Source organism: Nyctereutes procyonoides, unplaced genomic scaffold (genome assembly GCF_905146905.1).
Source record: "Nyctereutes procyonoides isolate TBG_1078 unplaced genomic scaffold, NYPRO_anot_genome, whole genome shotgun sequence".
In the NCBI taxonomy this organism is placed as follows: domain Eukaryota; kingdom Metazoa; phylum Chordata; class Mammalia; order Carnivora; family Canidae; genus Nyctereutes; species Nyctereutes procyonoides.
In genome coordinates this window covers 14,990,122-15,014,334 of record NW_026575140.1, presented here as the reverse complement: position 1 = coordinate 15,014,334, position 24,213 = coordinate 14,990,122, and the positions used below count along the sequence as shown (strand labels likewise).

At 49.1% G+C, this 24,213-nt stretch overlaps 2 protein-coding genes across 5 annotated transcripts; both read right to left on the bottom strand.

Moving 5' to 3' along the window:
* Positions 1-209: 209 nt before the first annotated feature.
* Positions 210-11,681, bottom strand: SYCE1L (synaptonemal complex central element protein 1 like). The gene is made up of 10 exons (XM_055305214.1): positions 11,080-11,681; positions 6,474-6,536; positions 4,773-4,832; positions 4,507-4,581; positions 3,899-3,946; positions 3,573-3,627; positions 1,740-1,803; positions 875-944; positions 693-780; positions 210-492 (listed from the first exon to the last, which is right to left on the bottom strand). The coding sequence occupies exons 1-10, from the start codon at positions 11,537-11,539 to the stop codon at positions 210-212; spliced, it is 1,266 nt and encodes a 421-aa protein (XP_055161189.1). The 5' UTR covers positions 11,540-11,681.
* Positions 11,682-11,815: 134 nt separating this feature from the next.
* MON1B (MON1 homolog B, secretory trafficking associated) lies at positions 11,816-19,662 on the bottom strand. 4 transcript variants are annotated; one of them, XM_055306598.1, is made up of 6 exons: positions 19,339-19,662; positions 18,971-19,128; positions 16,698-17,027; positions 15,349-16,168; positions 14,843-14,990; positions 11,816-12,454 (listed from the first exon to the last, which is right to left on the bottom strand). In XM_055306598.1, the coding sequence occupies exons 2-6, from the start codon at positions 19,116-19,118 to the stop codon at positions 12,245-12,247; spliced, it is 1,656 nt and encodes a 551-aa protein (XP_055162573.1). In that variant the 5' UTR covers positions 19,119-19,128; positions 19,339-19,662; the 3' UTR covers positions 11,816-12,244. The 4 variants fall into 4 exon arrangements, with proteins under 4 accessions (XP_055162573.1, XP_055162576.1, XP_055162575.1 ...); XM_055306601.1 differs by having other exon boundaries at positions 18,971-19,118; XM_055306600.1 differs by having other exon boundaries at positions 19,373-19,662.
* Between the last annotated feature and the right edge of the window lie 4,551 nt (positions 19,663-24,213).

Sequence of the window (24,213 nt, the reverse complement as noted above, 5' to 3'; positions counted from 1 at the left end):
CAGACAGGCGACGGAGTGGGGCGGCGGAGGTGGGGTGCTGCGGCGGCGCCCCGAGCTGCCCGAGCCGGCCGAGGCCCCGCCCCCGCGCCGGGCACAGACTCAGGCGGGAGGGCAGGAAGCGCCGAATCCTTTTGCCTTTATTTCTCGGCCGCTGGGCGAAGCGCGGGGCGCGGGGCGCGGGGCGCGGGGCGCGGGGCTCCGGGCGGGTCCTACTGCTCTGGGCGCGGCTGCAGGTCGTCGCGGGGGGCGCCGGGGCCCGAGCCAGCCTGCGGGGGCCGCGAGTCAGGGCGCGGGCGGCCGCTGCCCCCCCGTGCCCCCCCGTGCCCCGCGGGGCGCCCCGCTCCCCACTGACGCTCTCCCGGGGGGGCTCCGAGGGCACGCCTCGCCGCCATCGCCAGGCTCCCTACCGCTCCTTCGCAGGCTCCGTGCTTTGGGGCGCAGTGGGCTTGGGCAGGCCCCTGCCCCCCGAATTCCTCGAGCTCCGCCTTCAGCCTGGAGAGCGGCGGGCGCGGGGAGGAAGAAGAGGACCAGGTGGGGCGGCGCGGGGAGGACCCGCCGGGGACCTCAGACGAGCAGCGCCGCCGCAGAGGCCCCGCGGACCCCCTCCCGGGCCGGGTCCTTGCGGGGGGCAGGGCCGGCCCATTCCCCGCCCCCTGGCTCCTTGCTTCAGCCGCGGCTCCGGCCGCTCTCACCCGTCGTCCACCGCCTGGGCGCCCCGGGCCTCGGGCGCCGAGCTCAGCCGCCGCTCCACGTCCTCCAGCTTGGCCAGGGCCCGGCTCTCTGCGGGCGGCCGGGGCGTCAGGTCCCGGCGGCTCCCGCGGGCTAGGCGCCCCCTACCCGCCCCCACCGGCCCCCACCCGGCCCGGCGTCCCACCTTCAGAGAGCAACTGCTCCCTGCTGCTGTGCAGAGCACGGATCTCCCAGGCCAGTCGCTGCTTCAGCATCTGCGAGAGAGGAGACCTGTCGGTCCGTCTGTCCCCTTACCCGAATTATGTCATTCATTCATTCAACTATTAACTCGACGTGCAGTTCCAGCTGTGGCCTGGTGGTGATGGGGAAGCATGTCCTCTCCAGAAGCCCTCCATGTCCCAGGGTACCTCCCAAATCTCTCCTCATTTCCCTCATCCTCCACCCGCTTCCCCTTGCTCTCCTACTAATAACCTGGGCACGCTTCAGCCTCAAGGCCTTGGCATTGGCCTCTCCTTCTAACAGGATCATCTGCACCAAGATACCTGCATGTTTTCCTCCTTTATGTCTGCATTCAGATGTCACCTGCTCAGAGACCTTCCCCTGACATTACATGATCCACTTATCTTTTTGTTTAGAGTCTGGGTATGCCTTCCCTGCCCCCAGCCATCCTGGGGACAGCAAATAGTTGACCCCTTTATCTCCTCACTGTCTCTTCCTTTATTCATTAGTTCAATGAAGGAATTATCAGACCATGGCCTTCAAGGTTCCCATTTGCCATTGCAAGGGGAGCAAACTCGAGGTGAGTAGGAAGGAAGCAGGATGCTTAGCAACAATCTGGGCAAAGATGCCGGGCATGGCAATGGGACATGGTAAGAGGTGGCTAGATTTAAGGTAAGACCTGAAAAGCTTAGTAGGTGGGTAAGAGGAAGAGGAGTCAAGGACTATCCCATGGAGTTGTGGTGAGCAGTGGGTGGACAGTGAGTCAGTCAGTGGAGATACTGAAACCAGGAGAGGAAGGGCTGTGGTTGGAGGCAATGAGGATGGCTCACGTGGAATTCCCAGAGTTCCTTGTGCTGGCCCATCAAATTCTCCAGCTGTTCTTCAACATGCAACCTACAGGCGAATACCGAGGAATGAGAGGATATATGGTAGGACTGACAGCCAGCCTGGCCCAGTCTGGGGAGTCCTCTGGGAGGCCTCTGGATCTTTGCCCTGTGCTCCCTCTCCTAGGATCCCCTTTATGGGCTTCTTCCTCCAAGCCTTGGTTCCAATAGCTCCTCTTCCAACAGACTCCCTGATGCAAGCCCCACTCCCATATTCAACCAGCACCACACTGGGCCATAGACCAGGGTTACCCCAGCAGTTACCCCAGCTTCTTCTGTCTGCAATTCTCTGCAACCTGAGAGTTATGGATAGAAATTTGCTCTGTGCAGTCCTGCAACATGTTCTTCCTGGAAGGAGAAAGACAACTCTTAGTCATATCTCTGAATAAGCCCTCACTTCCTTCAGCAGGATTGGGAAATGGCAGTGGTCTGTTCACAACTTTCATCATTGTCCTTTCCTGTGACTGGATGTGCAACTTTATGGGCCTCTATTGAGATGATCACCCTGTCCATCCTGTCCCTCATCAAACTATGCCTTCCCTGAGAAACCTCTGTGAGGGGTATAGTAGTTTAGCTTAATAGGTTCTGGGATCCCTGGGTGGCGCGGCGGTTTAGCACCTGCCTTTGGCCCAGGGCGCGATCCTGGAGACCCAGGATCGAATCCCACGTCGGGCTCCCGGTGCATGGAGCCTGCTTCTCCCTCTGCCTCTCTCTCTCTCTCTCTCTCTCTCTCTCTCTCTCTCTCTCTGTGTGTGTGTGTGTGTGTGTGTGACTGTCATAAATAAATAAAAAAAATTAAAAAAAAATAGATTCTGAAGTCTCAGCTTGAGTCCTAGATCTGCTATTCCACTCTGACCCTGGACAAGTTACTTAGCAAGTCTGGATCTGTTTCCTCATATGTAAAATGGTGATAGTGGTGGGAGGGTAACAGTAGTCCTTAACTCCTGTAATTAATGTGAGGATTAGGTAGAAAAATGGACATAAACTGCTCATCAGACAGTCTGTGTGGTGTAGTGTAGTTAAGCATACACCTACTTTATCATCAGGTTTTCCCACATAGTTAAAATCATGGTACACCAGGGTGTGAGACCTCTGGTTACAAGTACATGTTAAGGAAAGGTTCGAAGGATGGAGAGATGGATGGACAGGTGGTTGGATGGACAATAACTGATGGGTGAATGATTGACTGAAGAGACAACGGCTGGTTGGAGAAATGATGAGTGGAGGGATGATGGCTGGACAAAGAAATGAATTGCTGGAAGGATGGATAGATGTCTGGATGGATGACTGGGTGAAAAAATGATCAGCTAGACGAATGGGTGGTTGGAAAGATGGAGAGAGGATGAGTGGATGATTGGATGGATGGAAGATTGGTTGGAAAGCTGGAGACATAATGGCTGTCTGGAAAATGATTACATAGATGTGTGGATGAATGGGTGAGTGGGTGGACACGTGAGTAAGTGGATGACTGGGGACCTAAATGGGCAGATAAATAAACAAATGAATGGATGGTAGAAAAGCTGAATAATCAACAGAAAATGATTTAGAATAATACCAGTGAGTGAAATTTATTTAATAAAGAAATGAACAATGAATGATCAAATGAGTGACTTAACCTCAACACCATCATCTGATATCAAAGATGAGCAGAGAAGTCTCTTGTCTAGCTACTCTATTTTATGGAAAGAAAAAATGAAAAGTGTGTGTCCAGAGTATATTTTCCCTAGCTCTTGCTCCCTCCTCCTTCAGGTTGAGGAAAAATTGAGCAGGACCTCTTACCTATTAGCTTCACTTTCCTTCCTTTGGCAGTACAACTGGAGGATCCTCAGTGCCTCTGTAGGAAGAGGAATCAAGGTAGCCTGTGTGAACTCTTGGGGAGTCAAGATTGGGTGGAGGTATTGGGCCCCACATCGTATCACACATTGGAGGGCACTTGGGGGCCTTTAGTGTATTTGAGTCAGGTGGCAGCCAAGGGAGAGGTCTGAGCAGAGAGCGAAACACTCTGACTCAGGTTTCAGTGGGACTTCTCTAGCTGTTCTGGGAAATGTGGTCTCTTGTGGGTAGAATGGGGGTAGAACAATGAAGACAGAGCAGCTGATAAATACCTTGCTTTTTGTTCAAGACCTCCTCTAGATGCACTTTCTCTTCATTCACTGGAAAACACAGTGACACTTTGAGCCTCCAGAGGTCACATTCTGTGCCCCCATTGCAACTTCATGCAAAGGCATATCAAAGTTACAAAACGTATGGTACAGTGCCAGGGCAGGGGAGGTATTTTTTCTTGCCACCCTCAACCATCTCCCATTGGGGACCATCTTGATGCACATCTCCGTGTCCACATTCTCTGTAGATGACAAAGGAGTGAAGCCCTTGCAGAATGCACGGGGATTTATACCAATGGGAGAAATGCCTAGAAATAAATACACTATGTCAAGTGGAAATAAAGGCTCTGAAGAAACAGATCACGCCGGGGAGTGGGAGTGACAGAGGGAAGGTGGTAATCCATATTTAGATGGAGTGGTCAAGGTAGATCTGTTAGAATAAAGTTTGGGCTAAGAGTTGAAATGTGACTTGTAATAGCAAAGAGACAATCGGTATCATACAGATAAGAGCATTGCAGATGGAGGGAAGAGCCGATGCAGAGCTCTGAGGTGTACAGAGAACATTGGCGGTGCTCATAAGATCTGTGGGTCCCTCTTTTGGTCCCACTTACAGGAGTCCAATTCCCTATGCAGGGTCTCCCAGAGAGCTTGGGCTTCTGCCAGTTCCTCGCTGGATTTCTTCTTTGCTGGGCAAAAGCAGAGAAGAAGACTTTGTGTGAGTGCAGCTTCTAACTTTGCTATTCTCTTGCACACTATGGCACTGCACACTCCTCTTTCATCAATGTGAAGGTGCCTGGACTTTATAGATGAGGCAGTGGAGGCATTCAAAGTCCAGGTACTTGCTGGCTAGCTAGGAAGTGTAGGTCCTGGAGTTTACCTTGCTGAAGCTCATTAATCCGGTTAATCAGTTCTTCAATTTGTGGTTCCAGGCTTCCCTCTGCAGCATGAAAGAAAGATTGAGCCAGAGAAGACAGATGCCTGGCTGTCTAAGGCAGATAGAGATGGGTGAGTGTTGGCACAGTGTCTCTGATACTAGCAATCAAAACGCATTTATTGAGTGCCTGCTGTGTGCTGGGCTCTGTAAGGGGCCCTTGCAAGGGCTTCCATTTTGCACTGGTGGGACAGACATTGAGCAAAGGTATTTGCTATCAATGTGGGTGGCGATAACTGCTGCAGATGGAAATAAAGTGAAGCAAGGGGTTCAAGGGTGAAAGGGTAGAAGGTGCTTGATATGGAAGGGCCCTACCTGAAAACCTGCAGTTTTGTTGGGTGGGGAGTAGGGAGACCGTGCCAGGCAGAGGGACAAGTACAAAGCCCCAGCAGTGGGATTGAGTAACGCACATGCCCAAAGTAATGACTAAGGGGCTGGTGGGGGGGGGGGGAAGGCTGATATGAGTTTAATGAGTAAGGTGAAAGTACCAGGAGGCAAGGTGGGGGAAAGTGGGGTTGACAGATCACACAGGGCCTCCTGGGACATGACATGGTGGAGGCTTCTAGATGTAATTTTGAGTGAAGTGGGAGACAGTGATCTCCACCCTGTTAAAAGCCTGGCAGTCACTGCCCATCTGACTCTGGTATTGGCCTCATTTGAGAAATGGGGACAATGCTGTTTTCATCTTGTGGGTGGCAACTTTAAAGCTTTCCAGTGACGGAAAGATCATGCTCTCTTTAGGGAACCATCTCTAGCTTCTTACAGTCCCAATTTTTGGGCTCTGTTATGGAGAAGACTTCCTCCTCATCTCTCTGGCTTCAAGGTCAGCAGCACAGATTTGGGGCAAAAGCTTCCCAACCCTTGCTGGGTCTCACTACCAACTCTGACTGGAGTTCTGGAGTTAATAAACTCAAGCCCTTGATTTTCTGAGGCCATCAACTCTATCTCCTGAGACTGCCAGGAGAGTGAATGCTCTCCAAGGTGCTGATTATGACTTAACATTCCTGAGGGTCTTCATTTTACTCGAGGATGTCATGGTTACTCTGCATTTCCAGTCCTGTAATTTCTCTACCTAATTTTAGCCTAGGCAGTAGCCCCAATGCACTCCTCCAGGTAGTCATGAGTGTGCAGGGCTGGAGGAAGAGGGTTCTCTTTTATTTGGAACATATCAAACAGACCAATGGATCATAGTATTTTAAGTAGCAGGTGGGCTGGGCTAGGGTCAAACCTCAAACCTAGCTAGCACTCTGCCCCCACCCAGATGTAGGCTGGCTCCTAGGCCCCTTCAACAAGCGAAGCAAGTGCAGTCATTTGCATTGACATTTGCTGTTGTATATAAAAAGGGAGGACAATATGTATGTGTTCTAATCTCTGGAAAAAAACCTAAGAATTTAAAAATAGTTGCTGCTATCCCTTGGGTCAAGGACACGGATGGCAAGTGTATGTGTAAGAGAGTAGGATTTTCTGTCCCCTTAATACTTCTTGAATTTTGAAGCTGTACTTTTGGTTCAAAGAATTAAACTGTATAAGGGGGAGAATGCACAATGGGATAATTTCTCAGGTTGTGAGTTAAGGGGACTTAGTTTGAACCACATCTGCCTGCCTCAAAGCCCCACACTGAGCCTCAGACACAAAGAGATGCATGACCTTTCTGCAGCTTTTTCACCATTGCCAGCAAGTCTTCAGTCATCTTCAAAGACTTGGTCTGCCCTGCAGAGATGAAAACCAGAATTATAGGATGGAGGAAAGGTCCAGGCCTATCTGGGAAGGGAGGAAGAAAAGGCACAGTGAGTTCTGGGGAGCCCCTGAGCTGGAACTGAGGACAGGCTGGGGGCCAGGTTTCCAGCCAGAGCAGGGCTGCTGTAAGACCTCGTCTCTTGCCCTGAGGTTTATGATGTGTGCTGGATGAGTCAGAACTAAGGGTCAACTTCTCCTAAGAAGTCAGAGAACACCACAGGCATCCCCTTAGTGAAATGAAATTCAGGGTGAAAGGAGGGGATGCACTTTTGCTGCTGCTGCTGTTTAAAATCAATATGAAGTTCTAAGTGATGCGCTAGGGCAGAACGATTGCATATGAATTTTTAAAAAATCATGACAGGCCACAATTTGCAAATTCTTAAAGAACTGGTGGGTGTAGGAAATGGTTGTTGCTAGCATCAAAAAGAGACAACCAGATGTTATGAGCCTCCTCATGGAAGAAGACAATACCGCTTATGAAGGATTCTTGCCAAAAATCAAACCAAACCAAAACAAAACAGTCCAGGAATCTTACCAGGTTTCTTTACCTAAATACCAATTCAGAAGAAATAAAAGGGGGAGAAAAAGAAACATGTTAAATGATACCATGGGGATGCAGATGCTGGGAAACTCCACAGGACAATTTGGTTTCTTCAATAAATAGATCGCAAAGAAAAAAAAAAAGAGGGAGGGGGAAACTAGTAAATCAAAGGGACTTGACACATCTATCATTCAACTGTAAGGAAAAGACCTTATCAGATCCTGACTCAAAGACACTTTTCACCATATATACTTCCGTATGTATTTAATATGAGCCTGCATTACTTTTAAAATTATAACAACAACTTAAAAAAAAAACCCACAAATTCCTCCTAGGCCACCTGCTGGATTAAAGAGCATGTGTATTACTAAATTTGACTAGATTTATGAACTTGTTTTCCACCTGTTTCAAGGAGGCCCACAAAAGATTCCTTCCTCGTATCCTTAGCAGTCACATATGCTTTCTAACATCCTCATTTGCCAAACTGATAGGCAAAACCATGATTACATTTCAAGCTTTTTGGTAATAAATATCAAAAAATTATTCAAATCCTCTAGATCATAAATTCCATATTTAGGAATCTATCTCAAGGAAATAAGTAATGGTGGGGAAGTTGTTCATTGTTTCTAATCTTAAAAAATGGAAGCAACCTAAAGATATTTTAGTAACTACAGCACATTTATAGGATGAAATCTTTTGCAGCCACTAAAAATCATGTTATAGGGGCACCTGGGTGGTACAGTTTGTTAAGTGTCTGACTCTTGGTTTTGGCTTGGGTCATGATCTCAGGTCCACACTCGGCGCAGAGCCTCCTTGAGACTTTCTCTCCATCTTCCTCTCCTTCCCACACCTGCTCTCTCTGTCTCTCTCAAGTAAATAAATACGTCTTAAAAAAAAATCATGTTGTAGGTCAGGGGTTTTTAACATAAGCTTATTAAGTTTTGTTAAAATGTTTGGTGCTATATTTACTTTCTTTACATGTCTTGTTTGAAATCATCTGTAAGTTAGTATGCATTAATTTGATTTTCATTTGAATTTTTAATTCCAGAATAAAGAAATGTAGAAAAACATGGACTAAAAAGTAAAAGCTTCTTCTCAGCAACAGCCCCTTCTTCAATAAGCCACTCCCCTCCCCAGAGGTTAATACTGTCAACAGTTTGATGAACATACTCAGACCTTTTAGTAAAGCGTATTTCATGTATTCCTGTTTTTACTTTCTTACCCATAAAAACATTCAAACACTACAGAAATATGTGAAGTTAGAAATGAAACTTCCCCTTCTCTCTTTGGCCCTAAATCTTACTGCCTTTCTCCAATAAAATCACTAATAATAGGTTCTGTACTTCTTGAGACTTTTTAATTTTTATAATACTCGTAATATTTGGAAATGAAACAAAACAATTAAAGCTACTTTATTAACAAGGGGAAGTATTTGTAATTATTTGTTTTGTTATATTTCATATGAAAATTTCCAAACACACATGAAAGTAGAGAGGACACCGTGATGAACTTTGATTATGCATGGCTAAGATCTGACGACTATTAATATTCACGCATATTTGCTTCAGCTGCTTTGCCCATGCTGAGCTATTTTCAAGCAAGCCCTATGCTTTATGTCATTTTATGCCCAACTATCTCATTAAGAGTCTCAACTACTTGAGGACATTTTCTTAGATGTCTCCAATCCTGTAATCACACTGACAAGATTAACAATCATCATGTAATATCATCCAGTGCCCAGACAATGTGATTTCGGCTTGGATCATGATCTCGAGTCCCCATGGCTTTTACAGCTAGCTTTTGTAACTATTTCTGCAAAAGCTCTATCTATCTGTGTTTTTCCTCTCCATTTCTAGTCCTAGTCATCATGAGTGATCAGTAAATCTTAAATAACCCAACTGACATCTTGATAAATTTTTTTTGAGAAATCCACATTACAAAACAGCCTGTACAGCATGAATCCCTTTTAACATTTTATTTTCAAATAATTCCAGATGTACATAAAAGTGATAGAAAAAGGCCACAGTGCTATTTGCCTGCGTATTGGATTTCTCATCTGTGAGCATTTCTGTACCATAAATTGCAGACATCATGGCCCATTATTCCTTAATATTCCAGTGTATATTTCTTATATACAAGGGGACCCTACCAGGTAACCACAGTATAACCATCAAAATTGGGATGTTAATATCGATCAATATTAATATATGATCCTCAGATGCCTTTCAAAATTTCACTTTCTCTATTTAAACATTATATAGCACTACATTTTTCCTGAAAGAAAAAAATCTTTTAAAAAATCACAAAAATGCCTCCACCTTTGCACGCTCCTAAAAATTTAAGTCCCTTGTGGTGATTAGTTAGGCCTTTAGACATTGTTCTGTGCAATATATCTGGAGCTCTAGTTGACACTGCCCCTCTTTTACTTTTTTTAAATCCCAACTTGCTTTTCTCTCATAAAAGTATGATCATTTTTGAAGCTCATTCTTTGTCAATAAGCCATGATCTTACTCTTTAAAAATTTTTTATCTTATATTTTTCCAACTGCTTAAAAAAATGTCCACCAGGCATTCCACAGTGGGCATGGGTATATCTAAATCTAGACATTTCCGATTGCTCCTTGTGTTTTGCTTCTAACAACACTCCAGTGATCCTTCATGGTCCACACATCTGCATATCCTATGATTACCAAGCATGGTGACTAAAGATATGGAATAGCATTTTAGACGCTAAAAATATTCTGCCAAACTGCTTCTAGCAAAGCCTTTACTGGTCAGTTCTGAGTGAGGCAAGAGAGTCTGCTTCCCTACAGAGTAATCAATACTAGATTTATCCCTCTCTTTTTAAAGCCATTTCCAAGGGGCTAGAAATGGTAAGTTACATACTTTTCAATGTTATCCATTGCTGGTGAAGTTAATCATAACTTCAATTTTGACTAATTTGAAAGCTTGACACTAAAATGGTTTTTAGCATAGTTGCGACTATCTTAAGTGCTATAGAAGTGCTCAATAAATGAGATCTATTTGCATCTGTCTTCTTCCTGCCTATCCTTTGTTGGAAGCTGGCCCTTGATGGGTAACCCTAACCTAAGAGAGCTTGTCGTGTGACACTTATCATTCATACTAAAAAAAAAAAAAAATACTGAGCACCTACTACATGCCAAGCAGGCATTGTTTTAAGTGCTGGGGAAGTAACAATAAACAAGTGAACAATCATAATTATTGTTGATGTCTGCATAGATAGATCCGGAAAGATGCAGTCCAAATATTATTATTAATACAGTAGTTTAAAGAGTGTGCAGGAAAGGGGTACAAAGATAGATCAAAGGAGGGCACAGTCCAGGGCTGCTGAAACGAGTGATGGGTACATGGGCCTTCACCATGCTGTACTTTGGTACATTCCAAAAATGTCTACAATTAAAAAAAAGTTAGTGGCATAGCAGTGGATCACCGAATTGGGAAGGTTTCTTCTTCAAGCTACGCAGTAATCTCTAATCATCTTTAGGGCAACAGGCTGTGGGATGTCATTATGGACAAAGGGCCCCATAGAAAAGAAGCCGTCCGTGGGAGAGGCCATTCTCGATTAAGTCTCGTGGACTTAGAGTCCACGCAAAATGTGATATGGGCTGGGTGTGAAGTGATACTGGGGGAATTAGTGCTGCGTTTCCTCGGTGTGGCAGGAGCAGGGTGATTTTTGTGACAACGTCCAGCCCCCTTTTTGTTTGAAGAAATGCATACTCAAGTACCTAGTTGTTTCTTCGAAACACTTAAACCAATGTGCCTGATAAAGTGGAGTTAATCTGAATGATGAGAATATGCACGTTGCTTCCCCTTTGGTGAAGTTGTTTTTTTTTTTTTAATAAAAAGCTTAAATTCTTATTTCTTAGTACTGCTCTTTTACATCTCATAACTGTAACGGGTCACAGGCTCCCTCCCTCCTGCTCTGGCCGGGAAGAGGCCGGCTCGCCCTCACTACCTTCAGCCTCCTCAGCCTCCTCCACGACTTCGGGGGCCTCCATTCTCAAGGACGCCAACTTGCCCGCCATTTTCCAACGCGGGGCCTGAGCTTGCATGCGGTTTCGATGACTACTACTAAAAAAGAAAACCCAAAACAAAAAAAACCCAACCAACCAACCAAACCTGGCTGTGCGAGGGCCCCCCCGAGGCTGCGCGATGCGCATGCGTGCACTGCGCGCCCGCCGGTCGGTTGACCAGCGCAGGAGCAAGGCTTCAGCTCCAGCTGAGCTGCCCCGCGGCCCTGAGCCGGTGGCAGCGCACATGCGTACGCCCCCCAGGCCCACCAGCTCCAGTGCAGGGAAAACAGGGCACAAATGGGTGGAGGAGGGAGCGCTGCGCACGCGCATACAAACTCTGGGGAAGCCTTTTTCTAGGGTGCTGTGTGGTGCAGGTCGTGGAAGTCTGGGACAAATGCACATGTGCTTTGCGGTGGTACCCAAGAGTTCGAGTCCCCTTTCGTTCACAAATCCTAGCAAACCGCCTATGCCAGGTTTTCTGCACTTCACGGTTGAGTTCAAAGAGACTTCAAAGCCGAGTGCACCTTCCACACGTGTGAAGTCAGGTGCTCTGTCCTGGAGGGAGGCCCTGGAGGCCACGTGCTCACTGGTGTCAGCAGCAGGTTACACTGATGGGGGGCACTTCTGACAGGGTTAAGATGGAGTATGTGAAGGGCAAAGGAATGTCCTTGTAGGAACTGAATTTAGGTCTTTTATGTACTGTTTCTTTCTGAAACTCTCTCCAAGCTGGTTCCAGTCACAGGCTGGCCATGCATTCCCAGTTCCAGAGCCCCTGTGGACCACTCAACGGGACCCTGGCCAGCCCTGGACACTCAGGGCTGAGAGCCCATCAAGGAGGCAGACTCCTGATGCAGGACAGGGGGTGTGGTACCAGGACCAGAGGAGATAGCCCCTGACAGAGGCGAACATCATCCAAGTGGAGGAGGTGAGGCAGAGGGAGAGGAAGGCAGAGGAAGGCCTAAGGATTGCCCCAGAGGTGGTAGAGCATGATGGAGCTGTGGAAACAGACTGTCCTCTGTGCCTCCTGCCCCATTTCCAGGGTGGAGACAGAAGGTAAAAGCCTAAGGTAGTGGTTCTCAGCATTGCCCAACCTGAGAACTCTGCCTCTCAAGGTCCAGTGAATAAGCCATTATGGGAAGGCTGGTCTGTGGAAGCAGCTGGGGCTGGTGGGGGTGTGGAGTACTTGGGTGGGTAACGAATGAAGAGTCGATCCTCCTCTTTCTTCACCCAGCGCAGGAGTTTGGTCACTACCAAGATGGCACCTGCCTTTGTCACCAGGGGGCTGAGGCAGGTATAGAGTTCAAATTTGGAAGTCACCTGCAGGTTTAGAAGAGTCAGTCAGTTGGGCCAGAGCTGGCCATGCCCAGTCCTGTCCACCCCACCCGAGCCCCATTACTGTCTCTGGTTCGGAAAACACATCTGGCAAGGGTTCCCACCTTGTGCTACCTGGTCACTGGTCTAATAGGTAAACTAATATTTTGTCACGGTGGGCTAGGGGTTTTCAGCTAGGCCAAGGAATTTGCTGGATCTAGTGACTTCAATTGGATAATGCTGGCTGTGTGTGTGTGTGTGTGTGTGTGTGTGTGTGTGTGTGTGTGTACTCCCTGGATCTCAGTTTGCTCATCTGTGGACCAGGTATAACAACAATGATTAACATTTACTGAGCAGTTGTTGTATATAAGGTTTTAAGCTCCCCATACCTGTTACCATTCTTTGTAGTCTGGGCATAATCTGAGGATTAATTCAATTTAATATACGAACCAGAGAGACCTAACTTGACCAGGTCACTATACCTTTCTGTATCACTTGTCATTGCTCTCCCCCTTGCTCACTCTCCTCCAGCACTCTAACCTCTCCTTGCTATTCCTCAAAGATAGCCAGGTTCTGTCTCACCTCACAGCATCTGCTCAGTCCTTTCCCTCTGCCAGGTGTACTCTCGCTCTAGACACCCACATGGCCTGCCACCTCCCCCTTAGATACCATCTCTTCAGGGAATCATCCCCTGACAACTTAATTTAAAATCCTAGGCTAACCATATTTTGGTTTTGAAATGCCATTCTTCACTACAAGGGCTCCTTGGACAAATGGCTGATTCCAGGACTAGCATTGAGAAAGCACTTGATGAGCCTGGAATATCTTGTGCCAGAAAATTGGAATGCTCAAATAGTGATGGAGATGTATCAAAAAGACACAGGGGCCAGCTGGCTAACTCGAGATACTTTTGTCATGTACCAAAGTAAATGACAGAAAAGGCTTTTATATGAACAAATGAGTTAAAGAAAAATCCATGAGGCTATACTGGTATAAAATTAAAAATTCAACAAATAGAGGGAGGAAAAGGTCTTCTGTATAGTAGTAGAATCTCAACCAATATGCCTAGAATGGATGATGGAGTTCAAAAGTCACTACCTGGCAAACACCAGAGTAGTAATTATTGCAGACAAGAATCATGGATATTAAAATGAGTGCAAGGTATGATGTAAAAGAGAAACCTGACAAAAATCACAAGATATTTACTAATTATAAAGGGGGAAAACACTAACTTTATAGTAGAGAAATCTGGAAGATCCCACCTTAACCAAGTGATCTAAGTTATATCAACAATGGGACAAACTGACGACGTGGATCTCCAGATCAGATGCAGAGAAGAGCACATCATTCACTCCTCGGATAGTCTTGCCAGAAAATGCATGACCTTAATTCAGTCAAGATAAAATATTAGAAAAACCTAAGTTGAGGGACATCGTACAAACTAGTTAGCTGGTACTTTTCAAAAGTGCCAAGCACATGCCAGAAAAAAAAAGAGACTGAGAGAGGATTCTAGAATAAACAAGACTAAGGAGATAACAATAGATAAACCAACCTATGATCCTGGGCTGGCTTCTGGACCAGTGAAAGGACATTAGTGGGGCAACTGGTGAGATCTCAATTAAGTCTGTGGATTAGTTGTTGTATTGATGTGAATTTCCTGATTTTAATAAGCTCCCATGGTTAGTGTCTGGAGAAACTAGGTGAAAGATCTACTTATAGTAATTATTTGTATCATTTTGCAGCATCTTTGCAAGTCTAAAATTGCTTGAAAATGAAAGTTATGAAAATTTAAAAATAATAAAATCCTGCAGTTAAAACAATGCCTGATACCCAATAAGCATACAATAAGTGATTTAATACATGTGTGCTAAATGGCAGAGCCTGGGGAAGGTACTGTTTCCAGTGGGGTCACCTTGGCCAAACTCTCTGAATAGCTGACCCTCAACATGGGAAGTGAGGAGAGGAGCCCTGAGGACCTCAGGGGAGGACACACAGGTAGAAGGCACAGCCTGGGACCAAGGCTGTAGTGTTCACGAGTGCTGGGGCTCCCAGAGGGAAAACTAAACGGTAGGGCTCATGCACAGGCAGGGCTCATGGGAAAGCAGTGGGCACCCTGATGGTGGTTTATGGGACCTCTTCAAAGTCGAAGACACTGTACTGGTTGCTAATGGGGTAACAATGAAAGGAAGAGTGGTACAGGAGGCTTGTAGAGTGTGCAATTCTCATGTGTTTCAAAGACACATGTGTAATGGTAGGAACAGCGCCGCAGGCCAAGGCGTAGCCCAAGTGAAGGCATACAGTGACTCATGGTGCCTGTCATGGTCAGAGGGGAGAGTGGAGGAAAAGGAGGCTTGAAGTCAGGAATAAAGTCTTTCAGACCCCTCTTGGACTTACCCAGGCCAGCAGTGTCTCCCTCTCGGCCACATGGTAAATGAGGCGCAAGGGTCTGGAGGAGCTGTGGAGGCGTGCGTGCAGACGGTGGTACAGGTCCGACAGGCGCTGCCGCTCCTCCTCCCTACTGTACGGGGCCTCCAGCTCGGGGCTGCAGTGGTGGAGGGAGGGGAGGCCAAGGTCAGTGAGAGGCTTTCTTGGCTGGCCTGTCTCCCCTTAGTCTAGGGAGTTCAATTAAAGGAGGGAGCTGAGCCTCCCCCATTAGACTTGAGGTTTCTCAGTGGTTGGAGGCCCAGCTTCCCCAGCAAACAAGGGGGTTCCTGGAGTACTGGGGCCCTCTTCCTCACCAGAATAAGGGATTCCTTGAGGTTGGTGGTTGAGCCTCCCCCATCAGACAGACACCCATTCTATTCCATCCTTCTAGAGAATTCCTGGCTCTCTCCTGCCTCAAGTCTATGAGATGCCGAATCTTTCCTGCTTAGCCAACTGCCCACAGGGTCAGGGCCTACCTGGTAAACTGGGGCAGCTGGCGGTGATGGTCGGGGATATCCAGCGGCTTATAGAGGAAGTGTCGGAGGCCAGGTGCCCCCACAGCCTGCACACTGTAGGCAGGAGCATTGGTTGATGGGAAATTTGAGAAGCTGGCCGCCTCCCCAAGGGCACGCATGGCACCAAGAGTGTGCATGCCCTCTTCAACCAGGCGCCGGCAGGTGGCCATGTCATGGAAGGCCTCAGGGTCAGTGCCGAGCAGCAGCAGGCAGACCGGCATGGCATCCAGGCGAGCCACGTAGGCGTAGAAGAAACCGTCAGGGTTGAAGCGGGGCAGGCACACAGGTGCCCATGCCTCCCCTGCCGCAAAGGCCGGGGCACCCACCCAGTCGAGCAGCAGCTGCAGGTCAGCGGGGTCCAGCCGGCACTCGGCTAACACAGTCCGCTCCTGGGCTGCCGTCACCAGTCGACCTCCAATCGCCAGCACTGACAGTGCCAGGCCAGGTGCTGTGCACCGTCGGAGCAGTGCACCCAGTGCATCCCTCAGAGGGCGAGCCAGAGGCACACAACGCACGGCGCCCAGGAGCAGGGCACCAGGGTCCCGTTCCACACTGTCCAGAAGCCGGTCTAGTGTGCGCTCTGAACCGGCCAGCAGGCGGCGGAGGTCGTAGTTCTGCTTGCGTGCGAAGATGCGGGCCACACTCGCACGTGTCAACGTGCTCACGATCTGTGCGTGCACAGCTAACAGCTCCCCCCGCAGCTGGGCTGCTGACTGAGGAGTCCTTGACACGGCCACCAGCAGCAGTGGGCCCTGCTGCAGGAACACCAGCTTGTGGTCCTCTGGGGGAGGTAAGGGAGGCGAAGGGGTAGAGATGGGTGAGCAGTGACTGGAGGGGTCGGGGGGGGGGGCTCTTCTCCTCTTTCCCTGAACACACACACTCCTGGCCCAAGCTCACATGGTCACTCTATGGTACACTTGGACTAGGATAAGGACAACTTGGCAGAATTTGGATGTTTGTAGAGACATGATGGGATGGTCAAGGAATCAGCTTAGACACACAGCATGGATCAGGGGAAGACAGAGCAAGGACTGACACAGAACCCAGAGGCACCCAACTCAGCCACAGAGCCCTCAAAGTCACGCTTGCAGATAAATAAGGAAGTACCCAGCCAGTGAGTCAGATCCAGGTGAGTTAATCACTCAGAACCAAGCAGGCCAAACAGACAGACAACAGACAGTTGCCTGGCCAGCCATCCACATACAGGGACTCACCCCTGGCTGCCTGGATAGTCTCCCAGGCAGCCAGCCGGCCAGCCAGTCATTTTCCCAGTCACCATCCCCTGCTCTATCTCCTCCTCCTTTGCTCACCAGCATAGATGGCGCGGATGGCATCTCCTGCACTCTGCACGAAGGACACGAGGGCTGTCATCACACCCATGGTCGTCGACAGAGCCTCCACACTACCGTATCTTGAGTAGATGGGCTTGCCTGCCTCGCTCAGCACAAACACGTGCTTTCGCTTGCTGCGCCAGTCCTCATCACTGGGGTCCCCACCCTGGCCCCCAGAGCCACTCTCAGGGGCCCCCATGGGACTATTCTCGGAGGCTGCAGGATCCCAAAGCCCACAGGTGCATGATGGGGCGTCTGACTGGGGCAGTGGTGACAGCAGGCCAGGTGGCTGATCCTTCGTCTCGGATTCTGAAAGGGAACTCCTGGTGGGTCAGCTGGCTGTGGACTCCCATTCACCCCATGTGCCCAAGGACTACCAAATCTCTACCAGTCCCCCCAAAGACCCCTGATGCTGACACAGACCTCCAGGTGTGTCCTCCACCCTTCAGTGACCTCCACATGATCCCCCTAAAGCCCCAACAATCCAATCTCTCACTGTCATTACTGAACCCTCTATGTCCCTAGAGACTATTTAGTCTCCTTTCAGTAACTGCCACTTCCAAGTCTTCAAAGCACCATATTGCTTCTGAATGAACATTATTAATATCTTCATCTTCAGTGATCCCCTATAAACATCTCTGACCCCTCATGTATTCTCGTAGTATCTACTCACCACATTGGCCACCAGGACATCCACTAATATCTCTACATTCTCTCATTCAAATCCTTTCCCCTGCCCCACCCCTCCTTAATCCCTTATTTATTCTCATGGATGTTCACTGATCCCTAATGACCTCATTGACTCTTCTGGTCACCTATGTATATTTTTGGTGATAACCACTAATTCTCCCAATGACAGCCATGAATATCTACTAGCACCCTAACACCCTGTTTACTCCCACTGCTGTTCACTAACATTCCAATGACCCTGCATTAACATCACTAATACCCGGTCTTAAATGACCTCCGGTGACTTCCCTGACACACCATCTATTTTACCCCGTGTGCATTCCATCCCCACTATGACTACCATTAACCTCTACTAACATCCAAGACTTTGATGACCTCCCCCGACCCTCTTGTATTTCATTCTTCCTTCCCCAATGACTACTGGTAATCTCCACTAACATCCAGGACTTCAGCGACCTCCTCTGACTTCCCTGATCTCCTTTTATTCTGATTGATAATCCACTCCCCTCCTTATAATACCCACCATAATACACACTAACACACAGGACTATAATAATGATCTCCACCACCCTTCCTCATGGCCATCACTAACAATCAGCAATGAAACCCACGACTTCCCTTGACTCCCTTCCCATTTCCAGTCAATGTCCACCGATCTCCCAGCGACAACCATTGTATCAACAATTTTCCCATAAAATCCCAATGACCTCATATTTCCTCATTCTCTGATTGACATTCACTGATTCCCATGTTCCCAATGATCCCTATGCCTCCCAGTACCTACCACTACTTGCCAATAATTCCCAAATTCACTAAGACCACGACCCCCCCACCTCCACCACTTATCCTCAGTGATGCCCACTCATCCTTCCTGACGCCGCTGCTAACATCCACTCATTCTGATGTGGTCAATGAGCACTGATTCCCAATGACTCCCATTGAGTCTCCACCAAATACCTTTACACAACCACCTAGGTCTTCAAAACCCTCCTACTGGTCCTCCGACTCTGCAAATAATCTCACTGATGTCCACTGCCTCCTCACCAATGATCACCATTAACACCTGCTAATTTCTGGTTCCTTAAAGATTGCCACCAACAACCCACCACTGAGTCCTCATAAACACTGAGTGTGCATTGGTTGCCCCTGATCCCCCTTCCCACCTCAATGGCTTAAACAACACCCTACCCCAAAAGACACTGACTTCTGAATAGTTTCCCTTCGGCTGTGCTAACTTTCTTCCAGTCATTCGTTCATTGAATTAAACATCCTCAATCCCCATTGCCCCTCACTGACCCCCGCTGATCCCTTTCTGATTCTTCAAAGACCTGAACTCACACCAAGTCCCCAGTGAACATCCCCTGACACCCACTGATTTCCGGTTCATTGCTTGATGATTCAAATTACACTCTGTGTCCACAATGGCCTCCTACTGATCCCGCTATGGTTTAGACTACTTTTCTGAGTCCAGAAGGCTCCTCGCTGGCCCCCCACTCCCCCCCCCCCCGACAGTGACACCCTCTCGGTATTCCTTCCGAGACCCTCGTGAGGGGAGGGCATACCTGTTTTCTCCAGGTCCCCGTCTCCGGGATCCGGCGGGTCCTCGGGAACCCCTCCACCGTCTCCAGCCTCCTCACTGGGGAACCGCGTGTCCTCCAGGTCCTCCGCGTCCCCAGGGGCCGGGGCAGCAGTGTCTCCTCCAGCCTCCATCTGCACATCCCTGTGGGGTAAGGGAATTGAGGGTGACAGCAAAAGAAACTTCTTAAAAGCCTCTGCTGAGCCCGGCCCTTGGACACAACCCTAGTGCTCGTTTCCCCTCGGGTTTCAGCAGGATGAGACAAGCAAAAACACGGCCAAATACTTGCACCCTCCAACATTTCCCGAAAAGGGAGGTTCTAATGAGCTCCAGCAGATAAAGAGAGAGAAACACCTGTTTTAACCCCGTATCCCAACTGGCTGGGTACCATCACTTCCCGAGCAGCCGAGCATCCCGCTTCCGGGTGCGGCTGCCGTCCGGCCACACTTCCCGGTGCGACGCCGCGCCGCAGACACTTCCGGTTGCGGAGCTGGATTCGCTCTGCGCCGCGCCGGAGCCCGGGCTCCCGCCGCCCACTGGCGTCCCCTCACCGTTGAGACGACGCGTGCCACTCCCGGGTTTACGTCGTCTGGTCGGGGACCCGGCGAGCCGCCCGTGCGCCCCTTCCGCCGCACCGGCTCGCACGGCTCTCAGGCGAGCCGGGCCGCCTCTCCTACAGCCGGCTGGCGGCGTGACGGGGGCGCGGCTCACGCTCAGCCAATCCGGAGCCGGAGGGCGGCACCGCCTCCCTTCGTGGCCCAATCAGAAGAAGCCTGCTCTGCCCCACCGGTTCCGCCCCCTCTCCGGCCGCGCCGGATCTCCACCAATGCAGTGCGCTGCGCTGCGATTGCCCCCGCCCAACCTTGACTGACAAATCCCCGCGCCCAATCGGAGGCTCGGGCCGATTTCTCTCCTCACTCGGGGACGTCCGCAGCCGCGGTCGGGGTGGACACCGGTGCGCGGCCAATAGGCGGAGAAGGCGAGCGGACGAGGTGGAGTGGGCGGTGCAGAGAGGAAATGCTTGACGGACAGCCCCCGCTTCCAATAGGAGGGCTGTGCGCAGACTGGCCAGCCTATGGGGCTCGGCTGCTCAGAAGCGAGAGGCGGGCTTCTCAGAAGTAGGACGTGTTCGTGCGTCTCTCTGGGGTCGTCCAGGCAAAGGGCTCGACGGGCTCTGGAAAAGGTACGCGAGCCGTGGCGGTGCTCGTGGAGAGGGCGGGGCGAGCTTACGAGGCAGCGTGCGGGCTGCTCGCGGGTTGCCCAGATCGGCCAAAGGCCCGGCGGACCTCCCTTCGGAAACAGCTCTGTGGGCGGAGCTATGCGGTTCCGGGGTCCCGGCTCCGAAAAGCGCAGGAGCCCGGGTCGGTCGAGGAAAATGCGCCCCAGCCTCGGCGTGCACCCTTGGCCGGGCGAGGGGCAGCGCGACGCCGCCGCCGCCGCCGCCGCCGCCGCCGCCGCCGGACCCGCGCCCCACGGAGGGCCCACGCCAGCCCAGAGAGTGCCCGAGGCGACGTCACCGGGTCAACGAACCGGCTCCGCCCACATCCGTATTCCCAGCGAGATGCGAGGCAGGAAAACAGCCCTGCCGACGGGACTAAGCTTCTGGAGTCCAAGAAGCAAGACCCTGGACTCACGCAAATACTTTTCCATCCTCGTTACAGAGGCTCGAAGGAACTGAAGGGTATTTGGGTTTGTTTATAGGGCTGCTAAGGAGACTAAGTGTGCTCACATCCCAAAGTGGGCGTCTCCAGTGGGGACTTCTGCATTTGGGTTGAGTTGGTCAATCTCATGACCTTTGTTTGCCATCTCATTCTTTGCACAAACACTTCCGTACCGGGCTTCACCCACAAGCCCAGGAAAGCCTGTTCTTTCTAAGGACTTTTTTTTTTTTTTCATGAGGTCACTAGAACCTTGTTCCCAGGTGTGCACGACCATGCCTGCTTCTCTTCTTGCCCCCAGGATGCACAGCGCCTCTGAAACTGACAACGCGTAAACCACACGAGGAACCTGCCTGTGCCCATCTGGATACGTTGTGATGAGCCTCCTGCCCACGGGTTCTTGTCTCTCTAGGCTTCCCGAAAGCTAGGAAATTGAACTTGAATATATGGGTGGACATTGGAGAGGGGAGAACACAGCTGTGAGAAGAAACAAGGCAACTTGTCGTGTACTTGTGCTGTCACTTGTATGCACTGTGCAGGAACATTTGTGACCTCGATTTCACTACTACCTGTCCCTCTTCTGTTCCTTGCTAATTCTCTCTTTTCTCTGCCCCTCTCACTTTGTTCCAAGCTCTCTTCTCCGATTGGTATCACTGCTCCCCGCTCCTACTTACCGTTCCCTGCTGTGTTTCCTTGGTCCTCGCTCCCTCACCTAGTTCTTTGCCTCTTCTTTCTCTACCTTGTCACTCTCCTTGCTTTGGATCCCTTGATCTTATTATCGCCCCCAAACTGGGTTGGGAACAGGACTAGGGAGAAGAGGAATGATGATCTTAGCTACATGTGCCACATTCTTCCATGAGGAAAGGGTTGGGTGCTTTCCTAAATAAACAGTTTTGAATGGAACACCCCTACCCTGCATCCATCAAGTGCAAAAATTGAACAAGTTTAGCCTACCCTATGTAACTAACCAATGTAAATGGAACAAAAAAATTCATAGCCTTCTCTATTTCACCTGACAGACGTCTAGCTCCATTTCCAAGTTTACTATCCTCCATAAGCCAACCAATTTCTTCAAATTTCTAAATACCCAAATCTACTAATTTAACCAAGCCCTTAAACACTCCTTAAGTCATCGACCTCCATAAAACATCCAATGTCTCTAATCCCGAAACATCCCCAAATGCTGTCTTCACCCCAAGCCCCATCTTTACCACACTCACCAGTGTTCCTAAAACTCTCACTCTTCAAATGAAAGAGTTTGGAAAAATGTCCAAAGCACCTAATCATTCCACACACCCCATGATCCATTAATCTACCCACATCCCTAAAGCTGCCAATTTCCACAAATCAGCAACCTTCCAAAAATGCTAGTCTTCAATACCAAATACACTAAAACCTCAACTTCCCCAAGGTCAACAACATTTCATGCCCGTCAACCTCCTCAAGCCCAACAATGTCCGATGTCCATGCCCATCAGTTGCCCCAACAATGTCCCATGCCCATCAAACCCACCATATCCTTATGCTATTCAGCCTCTCCAAACCTGCAAACTTCCTAAACACACCATACTGCCTGAATATACCCATTTATTCAAACACATCAAACTCTTCAAACCTCTATCCTCTCACAAGGCATCAATATCTCCAAACCTTCCAAGCTCTTCAAGTCCTGCCTTTTCCATGAGGTTCAAATCCCTTTCTCAACTCCCCAAAGCCACCAGTCACATAATTTCCAAGTGTATCAAGCCCTAAACCAATCCACTGAATTTCTCAAGCCTCAAATGGCTAATTTCTTTAAGTCTCCAAATACCCATCCTTGTCTCCCTAATCCCGTATCCTCCATAAAGCCCAAATCTCTGAATCCATTGAAATCCCACCATCACTTTCAATCTTCTCTCTTCCTCAGATCAGCATATCCAAACTTCCCTAAAATATGAACTGTCCAATTGCTCAAAGCCACTGATTTCTCCAAACAAGCAACTCTCCCCAGCACAGAAAACTGCCCGTTTGGCAGCCCCCACAATCCTGCCAGATTATGGATGTCAACAGCCTTTCTAAACCATGCCATCTTCCCAACACCATTAGGTGCTGTCAGTTTTGAGGTGCTCTATTTGGACTATCTCTTGCTCTGGGTGCTGGTGGGAGGGAGTGTAAACTTAATAAAATTCCTCAATTCACTCAATTCCTTGTTGATATCTTTGGTTTTTCTTTTATCTAAGAACCACGTCCCTGTGTCCGTTCCTTCTTGCTTGGAGGCACGCCATCTCTTCCCACTGGGAGCAACCAGACACTGGGAGTAAAGAAAGTACGAGATACAGACAGTCTTAAGACCACAACAGGCATGGCTTGAACATTGCTTGGCGTTCTTTCTTTCTTTTTTGATTGAAGTATGGTTGGCATACAGTGTTACAGTAATTTTGGTTTCAAATGCAAAAACCTCTGTGGGTCCAGGGAGAAGACTCTGGATTTGTGGTGGGCCTGGTCCTAGGTTGAGTGCTCTGTCTCCACAGAGGATACACAGGCCTGGAGAATTGGATCTGACAAGTGACTGGAGCCTGAGGGCCAGGGCCAGGCCAAGTGTCACTATCAGAACTGTGGTGATATTTCTCCCCAACATGCCTGTGACATTCCTCAATCTGTTTGACCCTGGTTGTAGGGTGAAGAGGTTGATCTGTGATAAAGAATGCAGAGACTGCTAGTGCAGGGCACACAGCTCAGAAGAAAGCAAACCCCCTTGCATAGACAATTTCAAAACTCAGAGTCCTCTCCCATAAAAGGTCATGGCTCAACCCAGGGTAAGGCCACTGTGTGGCCATCCTGGGGTTGAGTGGAGTGAATAGACACAATCACTGACCTGTGTGCAGTCTCATGACTAGTCCTGGATGTGTACTGTGTGGGAAGAACCTGGGGCAGACCATCTACTGAGTGTCTGCCCAGCCCTGAGAGGAGGGCCTGCTTGGGTCCGTAGACTGTTCTCCAGAGACTGCTCTCCTACTCTGGAGGAGAGTTTGTACATTCGTTCTTTCTTTCTCCGTCTCTTCTCTTCTCTTTTGTGCCCCTTTCTCTTCTTTCTTTCTTTTGGCTTAAATGGGGGTAGAACCTCATTTATAAAGCCTTGTTATTTGTCACTGCAATTTTATTCCTTTCTAAAAAAGATTTATTTATTTTAGAGAGGGGGGTAGGGGACAGGGGGGAGGGAGAGAGAATCTCAAGCAGACTCTACCACCGGTGTGAAGCAGGATCAATCTCAGGACCCTGAGATCATGACCTGAGCCAAAATCAAGAGTCGGATGCTTAACCAACTGAGCCACCTAGGTGCCCCATCACTGTAATTTTATTCCTAATAAATATGGTAAAATTGACACTAATGTTTAGTATTCAGAATAATGGCTCACTAAAAATACCTACATCTCAATCTCAAACCCGTTAACCTGTGAATCTATGGCTTATATGGTAAATGGAGCTTTGCAGATGTGCTTAGATTAAGGTACTTGAGTTGAGGAGATTTATCCTGGCTTATCCAGTGGCTCAGTGTTATGATATGAGTCCTTAAAAACAGAGAACATTTCCCA